Source organism: Dunckerocampus dactyliophorus, chromosome 7, assembly GCF_027744805.1.
Source record: "Dunckerocampus dactyliophorus isolate RoL2022-P2 chromosome 7, RoL_Ddac_1.1, whole genome shotgun sequence".
NCBI lineage: Eukaryota > Metazoa > Chordata > Actinopteri > Syngnathiformes > Syngnathidae > Dunckerocampus > Dunckerocampus dactyliophorus.
In genome coordinates this window covers 25,179,776-25,192,356 of record NC_072825.1, presented here as the reverse complement: position 1 = coordinate 25,192,356, position 12,581 = coordinate 25,179,776, and the positions used below count along the sequence as shown (strand labels likewise).

The following is a 12,581-nucleotide window of genomic DNA, read 5'->3' as shown; positions in this document are numbered from 1 at the left end:
ACAGCCTTTCATCTTTTTACACTTTGCTTGTCTTTGTTTGCACAATTTAGGTCAGAATCAATCCAGACAGCTATTCCAATTTTTTTTTTCTTCCGAGCAACAAGCATACCATGCACTTTTGTGACTATTCCATCCAAGCATTTTGAATCACCTTGTGTATGAATTGTGCCCCATAAGCTTGCCTTGCCTTATGGCAGAGAGTGTTTCATCTTCTGTCACGTTCCACATCTTTGCTGCATGTTTTGGGTACAAAATTAATTCCGACAATGATTCCAGATTTTTTAATTCCTATTCCATCCTAATGCAGCAGGTCCTACTATACGAAGGCTACAGGAGCCTCATGGCATATAAACAAACAAGCAAACTGTTGAATATATGAAACAAAGGTAACTACTGTATATAAAGATCATTCAAAAAACTTCAAGTGTAATGTCATTTGTTTGCCATATGATCCTACCTTTGTGTCTCTCCTCTCTGCTCTTCCGTTCAGGTTTAGCCAGTTTCTTTGTCTCCACCAGTGAGTCGTTCACGGATAAATCTGCCATCAGGTTCTCGAAGGAGAGCTTCTCCTGTTTGGCCATCTCCAAAGACAATTGTCGTTTCTCCGCCGTGGCCATAGAGATTTGCAGCACGGCTTCTCTCCTCCGCACTTCCTCCTCTCGCTTTCTGGACAAAAGCAAAAGCAGCATCGCTTAAACGTGTCCGCTTGCACATATAATCTTACGACCGTAACCTACCACGAGCTAAATCTCAACTCCGAACTCCCGACGTCATTTCCTGTACGCCACTCACTCTCTCCCTCTCTCCCACCACACACGTTTATTGCGGCACGCACAAGCACGAGTGTCATTTACTGTATGTCTTAAATGGCTTATTTTCTTTGATTATATCTCCTATATTGGGTGATACGAGTGTAAAGGTGACTATTTCAGGTTATTTCTAGAGGGCTCTAATAATGCTAAACATATTTAGAAGTTCATAAACAGGTTTTCTATGCCAGAAACTACAAAAATATTCCATTGATATTTTGTATCTCAATTCATTTTATTTTGAGAATATGCCAAGGGCTAATAAAAAAATGAGCTGCAGGTCGAAAATGGCCCACAGGCTGCACTTTGGACTGCCACAAATGTCATTTAGATTTAGGGGGGCCCGAATCAATGTACCTTTTTTTAAATAAATGCGCATCAAAAAGCCAAGTGGATGAAGAATCAAGGTAAGTAAATAACAAGTGGCAAGAGGATGGAGACAGGAGGAAGATGTATATGCGTGCAGAGACGACAGAACAAAAGACAGATACGAGCAACGTGTGACTGCTCCCGTGTGAGCGAGAGGACAGCAAAGGATGTCAATGTCATGAGCATATTGCGTGGCCAAGAAAGAGACGACAAAACAAACAAGACAAAGTAGAGATCCAAATGTTTTTTTCAGGCCGATAGTGATGCTGATTTTTGGCGGTCAAGGAGGCCGATAACTGATATTTGGAGACAATCTTAAGTTTCAATAAGTTAAAATACTGGCGACAAAATTTTCATTTATATTAATATACAGTGGTGTGAAAAAGTGTTTGCCCCCTTTCTGATTTCTGATTTTTTTGCACGTTTGACACACTTAAATGTTTCAGATCATCAAACAAATTTAAATAGTAGTCAATGACAACACAACTGAACATAAAATGCAGTTTTTAAAATGAAATGTTTTATTATTAAAGGAGAAAAAAATCCAAACCTGTGTGAAAAAGTGATTTCACCCCATTAGAACAGAACTTAACGAAGATGAATTGAGATCTATCAGTCTGGAAAAGGTTATAAAGCCATTTCTAAAGCTTTGGGACTCCAGCGAACCACAGCGAGAGCCATTATCCACAAATGGCGAAAACATGGAACAATGGTGAACCTTCCCAGGAGTGGCCAGCCAACCAAAATTACCCCAAGAGCGCAGCAACAACTCATTCAAGAGGTCACAAAAGACCCCACAACAACATCCATGGAAACTGCATAAGAAAGACACTGTGCAAAAACAGCCTGCATGGCAGAGTTCCAAGACGAAAACCACTGCTGAACAAAAACAACATTAAAGGTTTGTCTCGATTTTGACAGAAAACATCTTGCTGATTCCCAAGACCTTTGGGAAAATACTCTGTGGTCTGACGAGACAAAAGTTGAACTTTTTGGAAGGTGTGTGTCCCATTACATCTGGCGTAAAAGTAATGCCACATTTCAGAAAAAGAATATCATACCAACAGTAAAATATGGTGGTGGTAGTGTGATGGTCTGGGGCTGTTTTGCTGCTTCAGGACCTGGAAGACTTGCTGTGATAAATGGAACCAGGAATTTTGCTGTCTACCACAAAATCCTGAATGAGAATGTCCGGCCATCTGTTGGTGACCTCAAGCTGAAACCAACTTGGGTTCTGCAGCAGGACAATGATCCAAAACACACCAGCAAGTCCACCTCTGAATGGCTGAAGAACAACAAAATGAAGACTTTGGAGTGGCCTAGTCAAAGTCCTGACCTGAATCCTATTGAGATGCTGTGGCATGACCTTAAAAAGGTGCCTTATGCAGGAAAACCCTCCAATGTGGCTGAATTACAACAATTCTGCAAAGATGAGTGGGCCAAAATTCCTCCACAGCGCTGTAAGAGACTCATTGCAAGTTATCACAAACGCTTGATTGCAGTTGTTGCTGCTAAGGGTGGCCCAACCACTTATTAGGTTTAGGGGGCAATCACTTTTTCACACAGGGCCATGTAGGTTTGGATTTTTTTTCCTCCCTTAATAATAAAAAGCTTCATTTAAAAGTTGCATTTTGTGTTCAGTTGTGTTTGTGTTGACTAATATTTAAATTAGTTTGATGATCTGAAACATTTAACTGTGACAAACATGCAAAAAAAGAAATCAGGAAGGGGGCAAACACTGTATGATATAATAAATTGGGGTGTCACGAGACACCCAACTCACGAGATGAGATGATGAACAAGATTGGGTCCACAAGAACAAGATGAGATGAGATTTTAACATTAATTTTAAGAAAAGTACAATGAAAAAATGGCTGGACAAACACATTTTTTTATTTAACCTAGTCACAAAACAATGCAGGTGCGTTTTGAAATGGTTATTGTCCCGCAAACCGACGCTAAATGATATTACTGTCAACATTTTTTGAGACCAAATAAACCACTGTTATGATAATATATAATAATAATAATAAGTAAAATCATAATAATGCAATTTTTCCTTTAATATGTCATCTTTCACTCTGTAAAGATGCAGAATTGGCGTTTGTGACTTGTATTTTCTCACAGGCAATTTGTATGCTGGATTTTCAATAGGGGTGTCAGCATTAATAGTTCCAGCTTGTAGTTGAACAATGCCAGCGCACAGCTTTTGTCTTATCTACTTGTCTTTGCTTATTTAAGTCAGGGCTGTCTAGCTGTCCTTTGATATTTATAATAACAACAAAATCTTTAATAAAACAACAATGTAAACCATATATTTAAAGACAAATCTTTGCATTTTTATTAGCAGTATCAACATATTGGCTTTTTTTTGTTACAGTATGCCTTTTTGCTCTATTTTTCCACTTTTGCTGGCTTTTTGTTTATTTCTGCAATGAGCCATGTTCCACAGATGGCCACTGGGCCACACTTTGGACATCCATGCGTGTTTCTCCAGCAAGCCGAGGTGTTTCTAGACGACGGAGGAGTGTGTCCAAGCTCTGCTTTTTTGGTTCCGGTCAGGGTGTTGGGTTGCATTGTGGTGGGCTTTATGCAGATTTCAGAAGTGCAGCTTTAATACTTCTGCACTCCCGCTTGCCTGATATACAAAGATATACAGTATTTACTCTACTGAGCTTCTTCCCCCGTAAAAGTTATTCTCCTCCCTCCCTAGCATGTCTGTGAGCACCGTGCATTCAGCTTTCACTGCTGATTGGCTATTACCCGTGACATGGTTCTGCGTGTAACCAATTGGATGGTGCTGTGGGTGAGACAATGCTGGAGACAGAACTACAGACAGAGAGGCTCGGCTGCATAAAAGCCAAAATAACCCAGATTTAAATTGAAACAAAAAGGCTGATGTCGATATGTGTCAAAATACCGAATATCGGTGCCGATAATCAGCCGGGATCACTAAGACAAAGACAAGAGTGTCGCCTCTCACTTGGCTGCGTCTTTGCGTAGCTGCTCGTGCCTCATGAGGAGCTGCTTCCTCTCCCTAAAGGCCTTGCGGACTGTGTAGCCCTTGTAGACGGCTTGGATGGAGGAGGCGGCGATGTCCTGGATAGCGGCGATGGACAGAGCGCTGTGCTCCAACATGAACTGAGTCACCTCGCTGTGACCCCCCAGTAGAGCGTAGTCCAGTGGAGTGTACCTGCACATGAAGTCACCTTTGTCAGGCACCGCCCTTTGTGATGTCACCATGAGTATCACCACTATCATCAAAGCGCCACCTCTCCTCTGTGTGTTCCATCTGATTAGGAAATGCCTTGTAGCCCAGCAGCAGCTTCACGGCATCCAGGTAGCCATTGTTGCAGGACCAGTGGAGAGCGGTCCGGCCCTGTGCAAATAGTTAGAATAGAGGCATTTTTTATTAGTCTGTCTAATATATATATATATATATATATATATATATATATATATATATATATATATATATATATATATATATATATATATATATATATATATATATATATATATATACATATATGTATATATGTATATACTGTACATATATGTATATACACATATATATGTATGTATGTATGTGTATATATAAAATAAATCTAAATAAAAATATGATAAATCAATAAATAATAAATATAAATACAACTAGAATAAATACAATATCATTATTGTGATAATTGAAGATGTAATACATAAAACTATAATCAAGCGATATTTTATTAATATTAATGATAAAATAGTTATTATGAATAATATTACATAATTATTATGAATATAAATAATGACGATATTATTGTTTAATTGCGGCTACAATGACCATTTGTTATTATAGTCTTGTTGTCTTTTATTATTAATATAAATAAGAATAGTACAGCACTAACAAATAATTTTTGCATTTTTAACTCACGAGAAGGCATCAATGGATCAATGGTAAGGTAAGTTTCAGGACAATATCAGAAAAGGGAGAAAAAAACAGCTTTTTGTGAAAAGATACATTTCAAGAATAACTTTCACTTTCACTTTCACACAAATATTTTTTTTTACTTTTACGACAGCTCAAATATCTAAACAACTATACTACAACATAAACAATACAAAAAAGGTTTGTTTTACATCAAAATAACAATTTATTTACAAATATAATACCATGAACTATTTACAATGTTTACATTTGGAACTAAACTCAATTTCTCTACAATTGGTAACCTTCTGGACGCTACACTCCTCCATCCTTTTCCACTTCCTCTTTGCTGTCGAGTGTGTTTTTACATGCAAAAGATTCATGCCGAGCTCTTATCAAATGCACATCTGCCACCTTGTCGCCGTTTTTATGGCTTAAAACTGCTCTAAAAGTGACATATTTTAGTGTGCAGTTGCGTCATCTCCTCTTTTTGCCTCTTGCGCAAAAAAATGATGTACAAATACTGTACGTCTTTGGGATCGGGCGTTCGGGTTTATAAAAATGTATAAATACGTCTTTGGTATTGAATGAGTTAAAGGGATAGTTTAATTAGTATTAATGTGCGCTATCGGCTGTCCATTGTTGTGTGTGTGCGCGGAAGATGCATCCGCCGCGACGTTGCAGCCATCTTGTTTACGTCTGTGTTCCACAGCGGATGAAGATGCGAGGGTCGCAACCATTTTCATCACATACACAACAATGGACAGCCAATAGTGCGTTTTAGTACGACGTCAGAGGAAGTAAAACAGTGCAATTTGGGTGGTCTGATTTTTGTAATGGAAAGAAGAGAATGATTGAGAAGCCAAACTCTTTACTTAACTAACCCCAATAACTACCCAAAGCTACGTTTCTCATCACCCAAATCCTACCGGAACTGGACTAACGGGACCAAGCGCAGGGTACGTCAATGTTGATGGACTACACTGCTGATGGGGATGTCATACAACTTCATGTCAAAAAATCCAAACTATCCCTTTAATATCATATTTATTGGATTTACTTAAGTTGCATGAAAAAGCCTTGTATACAATTTATTAATTGTGTGAAATTGAATTCCTTTATCTGACTTTTACTCCCTAATATTACCACTTTTGATATTCAAAATATAGCGTTGTTTTGACAAAATAAAGTGTTTTCCGCTCTGAATGTTCACCAAGTTTAAGAACTGTGTCCTTTAATAGCAGTAGTCCACTAATGAAAGTAAAAGTGCTAAACTTTTTGCACCATTCCCTACTCACTTGTGGTCAGAAGATTACTTCATATTTTGCCCCCTTTTTGTATTTTATCATTTCAAAATATAAAATTTCTTTCATGTTGGACCAACTTTTTTATTTGAACAAACACCATGTCAACTTTAGATTTTTTGAGTGCACTGTAAGGGGACATGGATGCATGAATGCAGATTCCCAACCTCTTTGTCCTGTATGTTTGGATCAGCGTCGTTCTCCATGAGAACAGCCATGCAGGTGATGTAGCCGCCATAAGCTGCACACTGCAAAGGAGTCCGCCCCGCTTGGTCCTGCCCAATAGAACACATGATAAAATCAAACAATACTGGCAATCTCACAAATCTATCTATCTACAGCATCTATGCTCTTACCTGTACATTAGGACTGATCCCGTTCTCCATCAGAATCTGGCAGACTTCAGCATTCCCTCCCAGAGCGGCCCAGTGCAGAGCAGTGTGGCCGTCCACATCCACCAGGTCCACACGGGCAGAGCCTTTATTCAACACAGTAAGCAGCTATCTGACATAAAACTACAGAGAACACAATAGCGCTGAAACATGGCATAATGGCCGTTGAGAACGACTCACGGACACCAAAGAGACACCTCAGACACCCACCTTTAATGAGTGTGAGGATGACATCCCTGTGTCCCATCTCGCAAGCACGAAACAGCGGCGTGTGTTTCATCACATCCAGAGAGTCCACCATGGCTCCTTTCTCCAACAGCAGCTTCACGGTGCTCACGTGGCCTGAAAGGGAGGCTGCATGCAGTGCTGTTGGCACAGTTGCGAGATACATTATATACAGGTAGATACATAATAAAATTAAAAACTCAATAAATGAAAAGATACAAATCTAAAAAATAAAATACAATACCATAAAATACAATAAAAAATTACATACTAATAAACTCTAACAAATAAAATACATACAAGTAATTAAAAAGTAATGAAAATAAAATACAATAAAACAAAACACAACAACAATAAATAAAATCGCATATAATGTAATATACAACACCAAGTCATATCATATCATATCATATTCTATTTTATATCATACAATATCATATACAACATAATATAATATCATGACAGTCTGTGTTTCAATAACTTGTTGCCTCGGTATTTTCTTATGAAAACAATTTATCCATCGCCTTGACGTCTGTGGCTCGAAGACATTCAAGCGTCTCATGCCATAACACATCCAAAACATTATTCTCCTTCAGGATTTTTTGGTAAACAGCAGAATTCCTGGTTCCATTTACCACAGCAAGTCTTCCAGGTCCTGGAGCAGCAAAACAGCCCCAGACCATCACACTACCACCACCATATTTTACTGTTAGTATGTTGTTCTTTTTTTTTTAAATGCGGCGTTACTTTTACAACAAATGTAATGGGACACACACCTTCCAAAAAGTTAAACTTGTGTTGAACTTGTGTTGTTCCCAAAGGTCTTGGGGATCATCAACATGTTTTCTGGCAAAATTGAGAGGAGCCTTAATGTTGTTTTTGTTCAGCAGTGGATTTTGCCTTGGAACTCTGCCATGCAGGCCGTTTTTGCCCAGCATCTTTCTTATCGTGGAGTCATGAACACTGACCTTAACTAAGGCAGGGGGGCCTGCAGTTCTTTGGATGTTGTTGTGGGGTCTTTTGTGACCTCTTGGATGAGTCGTTGTTGCGCTCTTGGGGTAATTTTGGTTGGCCGGCCACTTCTGGGAAGGTTCACCACTGTTCCATGTTTTGGCCGTTTGTGGATAATGGCTCTCGCTGTGGTTTGCCGGAGTCCCATAGCTTTCGAAATTGATTTATAACCTTTTCTTCTTTCTTCTTTTCTACTTGACATGTGTTATGGGGGTTTTTGGGGGGTGAGGGGGGCATGATAGACTGCTAGATCTCAATCTCAGTTAAGTTATGAGGGCCTTTTTTTTCTCCCTTAATAATAAAAAGTTTCATTTAAAAACTGCATTTTGTCTTCAGCTGTGTTGTCATTGACTAATATTTAAACTTGTGTGAGGATCTGTAACATTTAAGTGTGACAAACATACAAAAGAATAAGAAATCAGGAAGGGGGCAAACACTTTTTCACATTATGTTACATTAACATGTTCTTCAATACACATCATCACTGCTACTGATCATGTTGCACCCTTAAATAATACTCTGCTCTAAATGCTGCTCTATATAATTGTAAATATACAATAAAAATATAATTGTCAATATAGTCACACACACTCTATATTCCTGTAAATAATTATATAATTCTATGACTCTTATTTAACTCATCAATAGTTCATCTGCTGCTGTTTTGCACTGCTACACTGTCATTTTTGTGTTTTTATATTTTTATTTATATCTTCTGTTTTTTTTCCCTTTCTATAATTATAGAAATTCCTCTTATTGTGTGAACTATACCGGGCAACAAACCTGATTCTGAGGTGTTATTTATTCCAAAAAACAACCTAACTTGGTAAGAATCACAAAAATGAAAAGTGAATCAGCAAAGTTCTTAGATACAAAATTTAGGTCACTCCAAATATTTGGGACTGACTGTAATGGTGAATTCAAAATTTCCAATAATACAATTACTATAAAACAATAAGAACTGTATTTTTTTTAATCACATTAATTTTATATTAATTTATTATAAATATAATAATAAATTCCCTAACATATCATACAGTACTGCAATCGTTTTGTGTTTTTGGTGTTGAACCTGAATCAAGTATTTCAATGGATGGTTTTTAATGGTATCTAATCCTAAATATGACTTTTGCTCTATAAATAAAATGGAATGAAATAGAATAGAATAGAACACAACAGAATAGAATAAAGTGGAAACTCGGTTAGCGTCCGCCCCAGTTAGTGTTTTTCGGCTAACGTCAAAAATGTACGGCAATTTTTCCTTGGTTTGCACACATTTTCCGATTAGCATACAATATGGTGGGTTATTAATACACTGACTGAGTTCAACTGTGTTCTTAATGTATTCTTATCACAAAACAACCTGTTAGCATTCTTAGCTTGCTAACAAAATGGCAACTGGAACCAGAAGTCAGTTATGTCACCCGTCTATGATGTCATCCGCGGTTGACTCTGTTAAATGTTAACACAAAACTCGTTTTTATAGTTCTACAATTATTGTTTTACATGCATAAAACAATTCTAAATGCATATCAATGATGAATGAAAGGGATAAATTAACATTTAAGGCTACTTTTACCTTCATTGAAGAATTGACTGTTCCCAAAGACACGTTTTGTCAGCAACATAAACGCCTTCCTTTTCAACACTACCTTCCTGTTTTGTGGCGTTATTTCTTGAATTCAATAGTGTTTCTCACCTTCTTTATCAACATTCTGGCACTTTCAACTTTATATGGCTCCATTTTGGGTCACAGTACTGAGGTGAGAAACACTATTGAATTCAATAAATAACTCCTGTCAAAACAGGAAGGTAGCAGTGGTTGATCTCGCTGCCATGTCGTGTCTTCGAGAACAGTCTCAAGAATCACATCTTCAAAGGTAAAAGCAACCTTAAATGTTCATTTGTCCCTTTCGTTCATCATTTACATGCATTTGGAATTGTTTTCTGCATGTAAAACTATCATTGTAAAACTCTAATTTTTGTGTTCACGTTTTTGGTTTTCTGGAATAGATTAATTGGATTTACCTTATTCTTATGGGAAAAACTGATTCAGTTAGCGTCCGTTTCGGTTAGAGTCAGACCTTCTGGAAGGAATTAATGAGGGTGGAACCAAGGTCCCACTGTACAGTAGAACAGACTTGAGTATGATGATGATTTCAAACTTTTGTAAAAGTCTGGGCAATTGAGGAATTATACAGTACAATATAAGAAAAACAATGAGGTCCTACACACACACCAACCGTACGAAAGCCTCCCTCATCCAATCTCCACGACAGGAAGTACTGTAATAGGAGTACCAGTCACCCTGGCTGTCCTTCACACTGTCTCATTTCCATATGCATACATACACAATGACTGTGTTTGATTGAGCATGGAAGCCATCGCTATGGTCATTATACATCCAAACAGCCCCTAGGGGTCAGGACTTTGTCACAAGTGTATTCATGAGTGACTAGCAGTGTGCAGAAAGACCATGCTGGCAGTGGCGGGACTCTATATTGCGAGTCCACGCTAATTTTGCTGACACAACCAGCTTCCCTCTCTCAGGGGATTCCCTTTCCCATCGCCATGCACTCTTGACAAACAGAGCATGTGGAACAAGTAGCGTACAAACACAAGTGCCCTCACCTGTGCCGCCATACTTGTCGGCCATGTTGATGTCAATGTGAGGTGTGAGGTCCAGCATGGTGCGGATGACATCATCACTGCCCTTGCCGGCGGCCCACATGAAGGCCGTCCTACCCTCCAGATCAGGCTCATCCTTCACTGATGGGTGGGATAGAAACACACCTACTGTCTCCTGTTAGCAAACACAAGCATGGGGGGAAATAACATCTTACATTCACATCAATACAATAAATACCTTTCACCCTCCCATTTATTAATTAGAGTGCTGTACAAACACTCTACCTAGTGGAGAAGAACGGTTTCCCAAACTGTGCTAACCCATAAAAAAGTTTCATAAATTGACGCTTATTTATTGAGTGGTTTTGGGGTTCCAGCATGACTCACAGCATTGTTGCTCTGAGCTCCATAGTGCAAGGGTGTCGCTCCTTGGCTGTCTGAGGGAATGGTGCCTGACGTGTTCCTCTCTAGAAGCAGGTGGACAATTTTGGCGTGGCCTGAAATCAAACAGGACGAGAAATTAAATTAGGAAATCAAACCACTACTATAATTTCTGGACTAGAAAGCGCCCCGGTATGTAAGCTGCACCCACTAAATTTAAAGAGAAAAAAGATTTGTACATATACATTATACAGTATATGCCACAACGATTTATCTATCTGTTACATCCTAACATGGGATACTTAGACACAGAAAGATGTTTAAAACTTTTAATAAACTAAATACAAAGCTTTGTGTTATTATTGGTTGTTGTTGTCAACATTTCAGCTTTTTCTCATTGTGCCTTTTGCTGTCTTTATTTTAAATTTTATTTTGTTTAACAAATTAGCCACGGGCCGCAGACGGCCCCTTGGCCGCACTCTGGGCACCCCGACTTCTGTGGTTCTTCGTCTGAGTCGGGCTTGTGGGCTCTGTGAGCAAACTACAAATCTATTTGGTTTGTTGGCTCAGTGTCGTGGGCGAGCAAAACAATTGTGGTTGCGAGGAGAGGGGCTGGTTACAACAGTCAGTTGAGAAGCGTTTTTTTGGAGGTGCACATCTATGGAGTTATATTTGTGCCTTCATTTTGTGGTAGAAAAGGCTGAATTTGAGCCACAACGTTCAATAATTACTGTTGCGTTAGCAGGCACATCGCTGCACGCTGACACTCTTTCCTTGTTGCTCCACCTGTGAGCGTGAGGCGAGCCGGTGTACGTGTGTGCATTCATGGTACCTCCAGTCGGGTTTTGGGGACTGGGCTCCTGGCTGGAGCTTGCGGGTTGTGTGCCTGGAGAGTGGCAATGGTGTACAGACGTGTCAGTGGTCAAAATGCGTGCCTGCTGGTCACTCTCCGGGAGGGGAGGGCACTGATGTAATAATACATTTGTTTTCTAATATTCTCACGATCGAGAGTCCCAAAGATTGACTGGTAGCTTGAGATCGATGGGTTGGTGATACCTGATTTAGAGCCTCCAATTAACCCAACATGCATATTTTTGAATACGGGAGGAAATCGGAGAACCCACGCACACAAACTCCACACAGAGATGCCCAAACGGAGATACAAACCCAGATCATCAAAGATCTCCTGTGTGGCCAACATGCACTAGGCCACCAAGCATAACAGGTGTGCCTTAGGCTGGCCACAATAAAAGGTCACTCCAAAACATAGTTTTATCACACAGCACAAAGCCACAAAAAAGTGTGGCGGGGGCGTGCAATAGGCATGCTGACTGCAGGAATGTCCACCAGAGCAGTTGCCCATAAATTCAATGTTCTTTTCTCTATCATTAGGCATTTCCAAAGGCATTTCAGAGAAACTGTACATCCAACCGCAGACCATGTGTAACCACCACAGCCCAGGACCTCCACATCCAGCATCTTCACCTCCAAGATAGTCTGAGACCAGCCACCCGGACAGCTCCTGCTGTGTCGGTTTCTATAATCAAAGAAT

At 39.3% G+C, this 12,581-nt stretch overlaps 1 protein-coding gene across 4 annotated transcripts in view; it reads right to left on the bottom strand.

Annotated features, from left to right (window-relative positions):
• The window catches only part of invs (inversin), a 71,655-nt gene that overhangs the window by 11,441 nt on the left and 47,633 nt on the right, over positions 1-12,581 (bottom strand). For all 4 annotated transcript variants that reach the window (XM_054781899.1, XM_054781896.1, XM_054781897.1 and 1 more), the window contains 8 exons: positions 11,036-11,145; positions 10,652-10,823; positions 6,995-7,150; positions 6,749-6,870; positions 6,560-6,667; positions 4,451-4,557; positions 4,162-4,371; positions 458-666 (listed from right to left, as the gene is read on the bottom strand). In XM_054781899.1, coding sequence (XP_054637874.1) covers positions 458-666; positions 4,162-4,371; positions 4,451-4,557; positions 6,560-6,667; positions 6,749-6,870; positions 6,995-7,150; positions 10,652-10,823; positions 11,036-11,145 — 1,194 coding nt within the window. The remainder of the gene's footprint in view (positions 1-457; positions 667-4,161; positions 4,372-4,450; positions 4,558-6,559; positions 6,668-6,748; positions 6,871-6,994; positions 7,151-10,651; positions 10,824-11,035; positions 11,146-12,581) is intronic.